The 13,985-nt window shown below is 39.1% G+C and overlaps 1 protein-coding gene across 2 annotated transcripts in view; it reads left to right on the top strand.

The window, feature by feature from the left end:
- Positions 1-869: 869 nt before the first annotated feature.
- CRISPLD1 (cysteine-rich secretory protein LCCL domain containing 1) overlaps positions 870-13,985 on the top strand; it is a 46,404-nt gene continuing 33,288 nt past the window's right edge. The window contains exons 1-3 of one of the 2 annotated variants that reach the window (XM_011981974.1): positions 904-1,199; positions 1,249-1,318; positions 2,336-2,655. In XM_011981974.1, the coding sequence (XP_011837364.1) occupies positions 2,398-2,655 (258 nt within the window). In that variant the 5' untranslated portion in view covers positions 904-1,199; positions 1,249-1,318; positions 2,336-2,397. Of the gene's footprint in view, positions 1,319-2,335; positions 2,656-13,985 lie in introns of both variants that reach the window. The other variant, XM_011981973.1, reaches the window with a different exon arrangement.

Raw genomic sequence — 13,985 nt, 5'->3', positions numbered from 1 at the left:
AGATTATGATTCACCACATTAGGGAAGCAAACATAGATGGATTAAAATAATTAAAAATAAAAATAAAAAACAGCTCCACACTCGGTAGGGTAAGCTGTTGTGAATTTAAACTTAGCAATTTTCTTACCCCAGATTACAACATGAACAAAGGAACGGCCTCTCTTTTCACTACCTATTCTGGCGTTTCAATTCTTGTCAACAATCCCTGATAAATTAACTAATGGCATCCTTTATATCAACTCCTTAAATGTATACATCATAAGAAAAAAAAGTGCTATGGCCACCTTGAGAAGACAGTGCCTCATATTTTATGAATAAAGAGGATGTCTCAACTGTCAGGCCATTCTGAGTCACATATTGACCCCAAATTCTATTGAACATCTTCCCCACTTGGATCTCATCAAGGATGCGGACCCCTGGGAAAAATAAAAGGAAAAGACTTTCTTTCTCCATTTCGTCCCCTATTTCCCCCTTTTGTGCCTCCAAGATTGAAGGTGTTAACCCCATCCCCCATCCACTCCATGCTCTCTGGGGCAGCCCCTTCCTCTGTAAGGACCCTGAAAGGCATTTCAACGTATCAGCAGAAAGGAACTGAGTGGGAGGAGGATCTTTGCATGCAGGGGAGCTGGCGGGGTTGACGGGGGTTGGGGCCCTCCTTCCACATATCTCCCACGGAGGGACCAGACCTTCGGGGCTCGGGTATTGGGAGCCCAAAGCACGCCTACAAAGGCCGAGCGCCCTGGCTTCGCAGCGTCCCAGAGAAGCAGGGCGGGCTGCTTCTGGCGGCTCTGGCGGGCCTCTGGCCAAGGCAGGCTGGAGGTGGGGGTGGGCGAGGAGGGGCGCTGAAGTCACGTGCCCGCGCTGGGGCCGCAATAAATGCTCTGGAGCGCGAGGGAGCAACGAAAGCGCTCGGCGCCTGGTTCTGCGCGCACCGGCTGCACCCAGCAAGAGCAAGAGGTCGCCTCCAGCCTCCGCAGCCGAGCCTTGCTGGTGTCCCCGCCCGTCGCTCCTGCAGATAATGCTCGGAGACTCTGGGGCGCCCACCCTGGCAAACTAACGAAGCAGCTCCCTTCTCACCCCAACTGCAGGTCTAATTGTGGACGCTTTGCCTGCCTCTTCTTCAAGGTTGAGGGAGCCAGAGAGGCGGAGGCTCGCGTATTCCTGCAGTCAGAGCCCACGTTGCCCCCGTGACGCGCGGTGCTCGGGCCCTTCCCGAGCGGGGCTCTCGGTCCGCGGTCCCGTGTGAAGGCTCTGGGCGGCTGCAGAGGCCGGCCGTCCGGTTTGGCTCAGCTCTGCCAGGAAACTTCACACTGGAGAGGTAAGGGCGATTCTAAAACGCATCGCTGGGTCGTCAAGCTGCCACCCTTTCCTATCTCCCTTTTCCTTCTTAAACTGTACTTAAAAAAAAAAAAAAAAAAAAAAAAAAAAAAAAGCCTACTGGTACAGAGTGGTTAGGCTCGAGGGGTGGGTGGGCTACTCGGAAAGCAGCGACGATAGAGATTAGCGGGAGCTCCAGTTTTGTAAGTGACTTTGTTGGTTTCACCTCCTTTCTCTGTCGCGCGCTTTCCATTTGAATTCAGAGAACTGTGTGTGCCTTCACACTCGAGAGGAAAAGCTCTCAAGTTTCCGGGGAGCTGCTGACTTCTTCGGGTGAAGGCCACAGATTAGTCACAAACTTTCCAGGAAATACTGAGTTCTTGACCTGAGCCTGAATAAAAAGAGGCTTACCCCAGGGACCCAAACCGTTCATTTGCAGTAGTTCACGGGGCCCCCTAGATGTACCCTTGGATGCATATATGAATAGCCTTTTGTATTTCTTTGAAACATTCACTCTCAATTTTAGAATGCTGTGGACATTTTGAGTGTCTGTGCAACAGAGATGTGCCACTGGAATAATACCAAATAAAATATTAACACCTTAAAACTCTTCATAGAGAAACATGAACCTCTAGATTGAAATCAAACATTCTAGGTGTGTATAACATCTTTTGCAGAATATGTGTAATGTGTAGCCACTTAAAGTCTTGCAATTCACATAGTATTTTCAAGCTTTGACTCTTCTAGGCTACTTTTGCCATTTACGTTTGGCCTTAGGGGTATTATCTTGGACAATACAGTTTTCTATTTTGTGGAAACTACATTGTGAAAAGTCCTCTGGAAGAAAAAAAAAAATGGGTTGGAGATAAGTTATTTCAAAATGTGGGTGTCCATTTTCTGTTGTTAAATAGATAGATCAAACTGACACACTTCCTTTGTAACTATTGTTTTGCTCGTGTTATTAGAAAATTCATATCTGCCGGTATTTTCATCTTAATCACATGACATGTCGTTATAGCCAAAAGGAGTGGAAGAGCCTGTCTTGGAGATTTTCCTGGGGAAATCCTGAGGTCATTCATTATGAAGTGTACCGCGCGGGAGTGGCTCAGAGTAACCACAGTGCTGTTCATGGCTAGAGCAATTCCAGCCATGGTGGTTCCTAATGCCACTTTATTGGAGAAACTTTTGGAAAAGTACATGGATGAGGATGGTGAGTGGTGGACAGCCAAACAACGAGGGAAAAGGGCCATCACAGACAATGACATGCAGAGTATTTTGGACCTTCATAATAAATTACGAAGTCAGGTGTATCCAACAGCCTCTAATATGGAGTATATGGTAAGGACGTTTTTCAAGTGGTATGTACAAAAGAAATGTTTATTCATGCTTTCAGTCAGCAGTCCTCATGCTGTTCTTTACTCTTTAATCATTTGTTTTATATGAATATTTTATATGTTTTAAGAAAAGATTTTCTTTCAGGGTATTTTCCTCTACGTATTCATTTATTAATAATGTTCCTCTTGTTTCTAAGAGCTCTTGACATTTCAGAGTAGGACTAAATGCCTTTAGATGCAGTGTTCCTACTAAGTGCTGTAAATTCTACTCTTACCAGGAAGGTTAATATAGTGAAAATGGAAAACAGCTGGTATATTTGCTGTTAATTGACTTAACTGAAAATTTACTTCCTAATTCCTGATAGAACCTTTTTATGAATGGTGGATCTGAAAATGGACTAATAATTGGAAGAAACTTTCTGGATTGCTGGTATATATAGTTTCTAATGGGTCTTTGTTTCTTATAAACATGTAAATGACATTGTAAAAGATACATTTTTATGGTTGCTTTATGTTAAACAGTGCTTTGGCAATGGCTTTTTTTCTCCCCTTGGATTTATTATTTGTGAACTTGAAGCATGAAAATAAGCCTGGGCAAAGGATTAATTTAAAATATGCAACTTATCCTTAACACTTATGTTTACTCTGAGTAAATTTGTAACTTTAAGGGACAGAATTACTTCTTTAAGACTACTAGCATGTAACTTAGGAGTATACTGCCATTTCATACCCTAAACATTTAGAAAACTTCAAAAATCAGTTATTATTTTCCTTCTATGAATGAGGAATGCACTAGCAAAGCCTGATAATAAGTAGTTGTTGGTGATGGCAAAACTTACTTAACAAATGTTGGAAATGGCATTTTCATTGCAGTTAATTTTCATACATTAGTTTTTTTCTGCATTTACCTTAGTTTTGGTGGATATTCTTTATTTGGATAATTTTCATGAAGCATGGAAGTTCTGAGTTCCTATCACCCATTATAAAATATGGCATTACATTACACTATTTTAACTTTTACTAGAAAAAAATTATTTTACCCTAAAGAAAGTAGGTGGCACTCAAGAGAACTAATCAGGGATTAAGAATTGAGACTCAGGAATGAGGCTGTCTGGATTAAACTTCTGGCACTGACACCCTCTAGCTATGTGACACTGGGCATTTGCTAATTTCTCTCTACTTCAGTTTCCTGGTGCCTAGCATTATATACTCACCTCAAAGGATTATTTTGAAGATAAAAGGAGATAACCTGGACACAATTTAGCTCATTATCAAACATACTTCAGGATCTCAGTAAATGTTACCGAGACATGTATAACTAATTTTATGTTTCCTTATATGGTTTAAATATAATATCTAAGGAGATTGCCAGCTCTTCTCAAAATACTGTGCAGGACATGACATCTGTCATGTCTCATATTTCTGCTTCTTGTATAGTGTTTGTCTAAAGTGAAAAATTCTATGACTTCTTTATCAATGAGACTTCAAACAGAGTGGCCAGTTCTGGAGCCTTTCCAACTAGGCTACTGAATGCTTATTCCATGTGAATAAGCTGCTTTTTACTTAAGGAAGAACTTGGGAGTTCAAACCCACAAAATGCAATCTGAGAATATTTGTGTGTGTTTTAAGTGATATGGAAATCATGGAAGAACAGTTCTGTGATTCGTTCTCACATCTGGCTTCCAAAAAAAAATAATAATAATAATAACTGCCTAGTGTATGGTATCCGGTCTGGGATGTTTATATGAGTTTCTTTTTAGTTTCACTGGTTTCAGTCTGTCCTTGAAATGTAGATTCAGAAACCAGCCAGGGTTTATATTGTGTTGCCCTTAGATACTATTAGCACTGGAACTGTGTCTTGGCCATTAACTGGTCTGCAGAGAAGTGCATTGCCCAACTGTAATACACATTTTCTAGAGTACACATTTAAGGTGAAGTCTAAAATACTATTTTATTTGAAATACTGTTGATTTAGGCATTTTATAACAATGTAAATGAGATGTAGATCATTCTTGTGAAAATCCAGTTTATTCAAATCGTTATTTAAAATGTATTTATTCTGATAAAACAAATCTTTAAACTGGCTAAAGGGCTATTTCCTGTAAAATCTGCAATGTCCTATGATAAGTACTATTGGTTTTGGCCCCTTCTACCCTATGTGTCTGTCATTTCATGTTAAATGTTTGAATAACCACTTACCTTATTTATACTTGGTGCATATTTTAGGTAACTCTTTGTCCTTAAACCTGTGGGAGCCAGGCCGTATCCGGACATTATTAATGTTACATTTCTACCCCTACTCTTTTACTCATTTAACTTTTAGTGTTAAAAATTGAGTCTGGGCTGGGTGCAGTGGTTCATGCCTGTAATTCCAACACTTGGGGGCAGAGGTGGGAGGATCACCTGAGTTCAGGAGTTCTAGACCAGCCTGGCCAACATGGTGAAACTCCATCTCTACTAAAAATACAAAAAATTAGCCAAGCATGGTGGCATGCACCGGTAATTCCAGCCACTGGAGAGGTTGAGGCACCGGAAACGCTTGAACCTGGGAGGGGGGAACATTGTAGTGAGCTGAGATCACGCCACTGCACTCCAGCCTGGGTGACAGAGTGAGACACTGCCTTAAAACAAACAAGCAAGCAAGCAAACAAACAAACAAACAAAAAACTTGAGTCTGGAAAGCTTATTTTCTTTTAAAGAGCTTTAGGTGTTGATTGAGAATAAAGAAATAGACTCATTTGAAAATTTGCTTGTAAGCAAGGACACAGAATTCTTTGTTCACATCTGTGAGTAATGCCAGAGGAGCACAGAACAAATGGAACATTTCTAATTTTGAGTGCTAATCAGTGGATGAGATGAAGTATATATTGTTTCTGAAGGTGGTCAGAAATGTGAATCGTAGGAAAGAGTTGGGGGTATATGTCAATTAGAGGAAGAGGAAGAGAAAAATGCAGGGTGGCAGGAATTGGCAGGCTGGTTGTAGGGAACTGGAAGCAGATTAAGTTCATGGAAGCAGATTAGTTGATGAAAGCACAGACCTTGTGGCAGAGTCAGGATGAGGAGAAATAAGTTATTGGTGATAGAAACCAGTAATCCTAAGGAAGGAGATTACCTACATTTAATTTGGGGTAAATGGAGAAACTGGAACTTTTAGGTCATTCAGTGATACTGTTGCTGAAGTGGCAGTGGGTTTTGGAGGAAAAAGTATAGGCTTTGGACCTAGATTTCAGCAGGTTCACATTTTGCTTCTGCTGCTTATTGGCACGTGAACCCTGATAGTCAGCAAACATTCTAGGCGTTGTTCTTCTCATTGGCAAAATAAATGAAAGAATATAAACCTTATATGTTTATTGGCCATTTTTATGGTTTTTTTTTTTTTTTTAAATGTCTGTTCATGTCCTTTGCACACTTTTTAGTGGGGTTGTTTTTTTCTCATTGAGTTCCTTATAGATTCCATATACCAGTCCTTTGTCAGATACATAGTTTACAAATATTCTCTTCCATTCTGTAGGTTGTCTGTTTACTCTGTGGTTATTTCTTACTGTGCAGAAGCTTTTTCGTTTTAGCACCATTGGTCTATTTTTGTGTTAGTTGCATTTGCTTTTGAGGTGTTTTTCATAAATTCTTTGCCTAGGCCAATGTCTAGAAGAGTTTTCCCTGGGTTTTCTTGTATAGTTTTTATAGTTTCAGGTCTTACATGTAAATATTTAATTTATAAATCATGCAATATCACTCAGCCATAAAAAAGAATGAAATCATGTCTTTTGCAGCAGTGTGAATGGGACTGGAGACCATTATCTTAAGTGAAATAACTCAGAAACAGAAAGTCAAATCCCGTATTTTCTCACTTACATGTGGGAGTTTAAATACTATGTGCACATGGATATAGGAAGTGAATTAATAAACGCTGGAGACTTGGAGAGGTGGCAAGGGTGGCAAGAGATGAGAAATTATGTAATGTGTATATTACATTATGTAATATATGTAATCATGTAATGTGTATATTGTACACTATTTGGGTGGTAGTTACACCTAAAGTGCAGACTTCATCACTACACAATATATCAATGTAACAAAACTGCACTTACACTCCTTAAGTCTATTAAAAAAAAAAAAGAATGCAAACCTGACAGGTTGTAATGAGATAAGCCATTTGCTACTGTGGAACAGCTTTGCTTTCTTCAAGCGTTTGCATTATGTGTTTTAAGACTGCATTGCTTGGTTCTTCCATGTCCCCATGCTCTTGTTTCCCACACATCTCTGAAAAATTTGTTTCCCAAGTTTTCACTTCTGTCCTTTTCCCTTTCTACAGGGACTTCTGTACTCCTTTGACTTTAAATATCCTGTATTTGTGGCTCCATATTCTGTATCTCCAGCTGACAGCACTGTCTTTGAGCTTCATTTGAGCTTCATTTTTGTATTTCCTACTGCCTATTGGACCATCTCCATGTAACGTTACTCCACAGACATAATACTGCACACTGCAAGTGTCAAAAAAAAAAACCAAAAAAAACTGCCTTATCCTTTTCCTCTACCCTCACCTGCCAGCCTCTTTGTTGATGATAAATATCACTAACATCTTCTCAGTACTTTCTAAGAAACATACAAAAAAAAAAAACAAACAGAAAATTGGTCACATCCTTAACTTTTTACCACACATTTCCGTATATCATACACACACGAACATCAATACACCATTACTTGCCAAATTGTGTAGATTCTGTCTCAAATGTCTTTTGAATCCCTCTCTTCTATTGCATTCTAATCTTTGCTCTTTTCATACCTACACTGGTACCACAGCTTCCCACCTAGCAGACTATACCAGTCTGTTCTGTTCCTCCTTTCTTTTTTTTTCCTTCTTTTTTTCTTTTTTGAGACTAAATCTCGCTCTGTCTGCCAGACTGAAGGGCAGTGGCACAATCTCAGCTCAGTGCAACCTCCGCCTCCAAAGTGTAAGTGATTCTCCTGCTTCAGCCTCCCAGGTAGCTAAGATTACAGGTGCACGTCACCATTCCCAGCTAATTTTTATATCTTTAATAGAGATGGAGTTTCACCATGTTGGGCAGGCTGGTCTCAAACTCCTGGCCTCCAACAGTGCTGGCATTACAGGCATTAGCCACCATGCCAGTCTTTGTACCTACTTCATTTCTAATTTACCTCACTCTCCTCACCATTAGTGAAGGTGACTTTTCCCTCAAACCAGTCTGTGCTGGTTGCTTAGTTGGACAACAGTTCTGTTGACTTCTGGCTGCTCACAATTTAAAGCCCACCATGATTAGCTTATAAATGGAAGCATGTTGTCCAATCTGCCCCAGAGTGGTCAACTCCCTTGTGTTTATTTGAACCTGTGTTCCCATTGAATTACTCAGTGTTCTTGAAGATGGGCATACCTGCTCATGCCCTCGTGCTGGGCTGGAGTGCAGTGGCACTGTCTTGGCTTATTGCATGTCCACCTCCCAGGCTCAAGAGATTCTCCTGCCTCAGCCTCCCGAGTAGCTGGGATTGCGGGTGTGTGTCACTTCGCCTGGCTAATTTTTGTGTTTTTAGTAAAGATGGGGTTTCACTATGTTGGCTAGGCTGGTCTCGAACTCGTGACCTCAGGTGATCCACCCGCCTCAACCTCCCAAACTGCTGGACAGGTGTGAGCCACCGGGCACGGCCACAAACTCTTACTTTTCTCTCAAAACAGCTTAAACTTTGTCTTTCCTATAAAGCTCCCTCTGCTCTCGCCATTCCACTGCTGCATTCCTATTTATTTAAGTCTATTTATAGTATTAAAGCCTATTTTTTTGCAGTGAAATATCATACTTGTTTTCCTTTCTAAGACTGAATTACTAGAAGGATAAGTATCATACATTATTTATCTTTATAACTAAGCTTGGTGAATAGAAGGGCTACTCAGTAAACATTTGTTGATAGAATATTGTTGCTCAATAAATACTTGTTGAATAAGGGGATGGATGGATGAATAGGTAAGATTATATGAAACAAATATGGAGGACAGGTAAGACAGAGAAATTAAAATAATAAAAGTTCTGGAAGGTAGAATATCACCAAAACCAGGGATATCGATGTGGGAAATTGGAAACACTTGAGAAAAAAGTATAAATGCTTCAAATAATTCAGGATTTTTTCCTTAGTTTTTCAAATTTTCATGTGCTGCTAAAAAATGTCGTATAGCATAGAGCTACTAAACTGTTAGTAAATGTATTGAAATGTTGTGGAATTTAAATAATAAAACAGATTAATGAGTCTTTACCCCTTATTGCATATTTTTAACATAGTCTGTAAAATATTATAGATAAAGTTCAAAATAGTTTGTTATTATACAAAGTGTACCTAAGTGTAGAATGTACTTTAGCAACCAGGGAGGGCAGGTGACCTAAAAAGGACACGTGGGTCAACTGTGTAAACTGTTTCTTGCTGTTATTACTGTTTCCCTGTTTTTTTTGAGAAGTGTTGGCAGACACTCTGCTGGGGAGTTGATTGCTATGCATGCCTCCTCTCTCCTCATGTATTGGAGAGGCTATGGGCAGAACCTTCACATGAATGACACTTTTCTAACTGTAAAATGAAACACATCTGGTTTCGCTAGGGAACCAGAACCCAAGGGCCAAATAACTGGTGGTACTTTCAGTCCTGGGTGTATGTTGATGCAAACAATGTCTTGGTTTCAATTGGTTACTTGTGTTCTTTCTAAGGCCTTGCTTAAAATTAGAAATTATGTTTTGTTTTTTTCCTTCTGTGCTTCAGTACAGAAGATAACTCCAGAAACTGGACATGGGACAATCTAGTTTGTTGAACAGGGTAATGCTAATCTAGAATATGCAAAAGTGATCTTTAGCTTGTGAATTGCTTCATTTACTCTCATAAATTCACATTTTCTAACCTTATTTGCTATCAGTGATATATGTCCAGAATAAATGTAGATAAAGAAATGATGGCCCTATGACTTCCTTACCCATAGCTTGTGTCCTGATCTTGGTACAAGTGCCAAGAATTCATTGCAATAAATATTTTATTGCAATTAAGGTTTAATGGCAATTAAGGTTACTGCAATTCTTAACTCCTAAAATAATAGTTTTCTCTCTGTATACTGTTGCTTGACTGGTCATTTTCAAAAATGAAATATTTTTATATCTTTGACATACGGTATCTACATACACCTAAAGGTATATGAAATTTCTGTTTATTTAAAGAATATCATTATTACTTAAAATTACTAAAGTTCCCTTATTCTGAATTTAAAATAGCTTATTTAATTTTCCTAAAGTGTTTTTGCTTTAATAGTAGTATTGAGATACAATAAAGTTGTTTTAAGTATCATTTTCTACAGAATTTTAAAGTTTATAAAACTTTACTTTGAATATTTTTAAGACTTCGACCTTTAAAGTGAGTGTATTTTTCTTTTTGAAGATTGCACCATAGATGGCAATGCCTATAGAAAGAAAAGTGACATTACAACCCAGTTCTATTCTCCCTTAAATATTAGCAACATATCTATGGGTTTAGAAAGACAAGAGAAGAAAAGTAGTTTCAATAGGAGAATGGAACATCCAGAGCCTGAGATATGCCACAAAATTTTGGAATTGTGCTTTTATTCATTCCTTTATTCAGCAAGTATTGGAAGTTTACTAAATCCCAGGCACTACCTAGGCTCCTAGTAGAAACAGAACAAACATTCTTCCTTGCATGGAATAGATGCGAGTCTCCAGACAGCCAGGGTGCCCATGTGGCAGACAGACGGAGTATGAGAAGTGTGGTAGGAGATGAGGTTACAGGTTTAATTGGGGAAGAGATGCAGATCATTGTAAAAACTCTTTCTTTTAGCTGAGTTTATGATAAGAAGCCATTTGAGGCATTTCGACATATGAATAGCATGACCTTCCCTACATTTATTCAGAATCATTCTGGCTTTGTTGAAAATATACTTTAGGCGGTGCGAAGAGGAGCACAGCTGTGAGCAGGAAGACAAGGCAATTGCAGTAATCGTACAATAGTTGATGGTGGCTAGGAGTGGGGTGACAGCCATGAAGGTAGTAAGAAAGGAAAGAGTATGAATATAAATCCCTATGTGATCATAAAATTCATCTTGGAAAATTAAAGGAGGCCTTGTTGCAAGATGAATGAAATTGACTTGGCTGGCCAGCCAGCCAGTAGGCTGGGATTTCCTGCATTTGATGCAAGATCTAAATCCATCCAAGCCTTGGCTGCCGTGTTTTGAAAACTGATGGCAGTTTCCCCTCTGGTTTGAATATCAGTGGAGAAGATTCTGGATCCTTCAACTTGCAAGGACTTCTGGAATGGTTGCAGAGATTCGAGAAATCACTGGTTACCCATTTTACCCACACAATTTCAAGAGATTAGAGGAGGAGGAACGCAACCTCTGTCTCCTCCCTTTCTGGGATAGATTTGCCTGCTGTTTCCTCACCTAGTCTGCCTTCCCTCTCAAAACTCAGTCTCCTTCCTCCCTCCATAAAAACAGAAGATGAGAACTTTTGCATGAGAAGTAGAACAGGAAATTGTCCAGTTTCTGCCCAGCAATCACTATTGATTGCACTATCATGGGAATGTCTTTGGGATTTTATTTCATTTTGGCAGACTTATTTGGCATATGGGGTATAGCTGTACAGTTTGCGCCATTAGATCTTGGAAGTGTTGTAGTTGTTATTTTTTCTAAGATGGCGAAGAATATGGATAGACCAGTTTTAGGTAGAGAAAGTTGGGGCTCAGTTTGAGACATATTCAAATTGAGATTTAGCTTAGATATCGAAATGAATGTGTCAAGTATGCCATTAGATACAAAGCAGTTAATATATGGAGGCAAATCTTGAACATGAAATTAGGACTCACCATCATTTAGATGGTGTTTAAACTCATGAGGAGAGATGAGGTCGTCAAGGGAATGAGTATAGATACAGATGGTCAAGACATGAGTTCTTGACACACTTTTAAGTGTAGAGGTAGGGAAGATGAGAAGGAAAAACACAAAGAAAATTGAGAATTAGGAAGAAAACCAGAAGAACATGATGGCCTGGAATTCAAATGAAGAAAAGCAGAAAGAGTGATCAGCTCTGTCAAATGCTGCTTATAAAGCTTGAGTAAAATGCAGATATGACAATTTTACAACATATTTGACAATATAGAGGCTACTGAAATCTGATAATACAGTTTGGATGAAGTCATAGTGGTCTAAGACTAGTTCAAGAATGGGATCAGAAATATTATTCATTACTTATTTATCGAACATGCAATATCTCCTATGGGTCAGGTGGTACCCACAGTCTTTTGTTTTGAGTCAGGGTCTCTGTCCCCTAGGCTGGAGTGCAGTGGCACAATCACAGCACACTGCAGCCTTGACCTCCAGGGCTCAAGCCATCCTTCCACTTCAGCCTTCTGAGTAGCTGAGACTACAGCAATGTGTCACCAGGCCCAGCTAATACACAGTCTTAACTCTCTTCCAGCCTAAAGTTTTCAACTTAGTTTTAGAATAGATAATTCAATCTGGGAATGTATCTCAAATTTTATGACAATAAATAGGAAAATGTAATTTATTTGCATAATTTTTGCACTTTACTGAATGCCTTTATTTAAATATGAAAATATAATAATCATATAGTCACACTTAAGAGTTACATTTAGTTCAGGAAAATTCTCTCTTTGCTATTGTTCAGGCTGTGCTCTCTCACATATTCCTTACGGGAATTTATACACCAAATCATTGCACATGGCTTTAAAATTTAAATTCTTATATTTGTAGTGATTTTTACTAAATCAAAGCCAAGTCTTTATAAAAATGGCTATGGGTCATTGCTTTATTTATATATGCATAAATATACATATGTTATATTTATACACGCACATACATCATGGAGGATGTTTATACATGTATGCACATATAATACATTTATATGTATGATATTTAGTTTACAGGAAGAAAAATGTGAAAATTCAAGTGGTAATGAATTATCTGGTGAAGATATTACAGTATGTCTAACCATGTTCTTATTTTCCTAAATATTTGTTGCCTTCATAATTTTAAAAAGCTACTTGTAAGGCTTTTATAATTGATTAAAGTGATTTGTTATTATTGATAAATTTACGTTTAAAAAGGCATTTAAATCAACAAATATTGATTGAGCACTTATGTGACAGACACTGTTCTTAATGCTGAGGAATGCATTAGTTTATAAAGCGTTTGACAAGTTAATGAAAATAAGCAGAGTGAGGTGATAGAGAATGTGAGAGGTGGAGCTAATCCTATTGGGTAGTTGGAGAAGGCTTTTCTGAATTGGTGAATTACAAGGAGTCAGCTAAGGAAAGATACAGAGACCCATCATTCTAGGCAGGAGAAATACTAGGCACAAAGTCTTCAAGTCAGGAATAAGGTTGGAATTTAACAAAGAAGGACTGTGGGACTGAATTTTATTCCATAACAGGGTAAGTATTAGAAAATAAGGTAGACATAAAAACATGGGCCAGAATCCTTTTTTCTTTATTTTTTTTTTTGAGACAGCATCTTGCTCTGTCACCCAGGCTGTAGAGCAATGGCACAGTCATGACTCACTGCATCATCAAACTCCTGGGCCCAAGCCGTCCTCCTCCTCAGCCTCCTGAGTAGCTGAGACTATGGGCACATACCACCACACCCAGCTAATTTTTAAATTTTTTGTAGAGATTGGTCTTGCCGTGTTTCCCAGGCTGGTCTTGAACTCCTGGGCTCAAGTCATCTTCCTGCCTCGGCCTCCTGAAGTGCAGGGATTATAGGCGAGATCCACTGTGCCTGGTCCCAGAATCCTTTTTGGCCTTTTAGGTGAATAAAAATTTCTGTTTTATTTTGAATTTTTTTTGAGATGGAGCCAGTGTGGTGGCTCATGCCTGTAATCCCAGCACTTTGGTTGCTGAGGTGGGTGGATCATCTGAGGTCAGGAGATCGAGACCAGTCAGATCAACACGGTGAAATGCTATCTCTATTAAAAATAGAAAAATTAGCCAGGTGTGATGATGCATGCCTGTAGTCTCAGCTACTTGGAAAGCTGAGGCAGGAGAATCGCTTGAACCTGGGAGATGGAGATTTTAGTGAGCCGAGATCGTGCCACTGCACTCCAGCCTGGGTGACAGAGAGACTCCATCTCAAAAAAAAAAACAAAAACAAAAAACAGTAAAGTTCAGAGATTTAATAGCAGCGAAGAAGTTTACTATATTATTTCAAGGTATTGACAAGAATCAGAGATTTAAAGTAATAATTTCTTCTCTGATTTGCCATTGGTCACACCACTTTATCACACCACTGTATGTGGTGTCACCTGCTTTCCCTTTGGAGACATTTGACTA

This window comes from Mandrillus leucophaeus, unplaced genomic scaffold (genome assembly GCF_000951045.1).
Source record: "Mandrillus leucophaeus isolate KB7577 unplaced genomic scaffold, Mleu.le_1.0 Scaffold233, whole genome shotgun sequence".
NCBI classification, from domain to species: Eukaryota; Metazoa; Chordata; class Mammalia; order Primates; family Cercopithecidae; genus Mandrillus; species Mandrillus leucophaeus.
The sequence above is the reverse complement of the archived record's forward strand: the minus strand, read 5'-3'. Positions and strand labels throughout refer to the sequence as shown.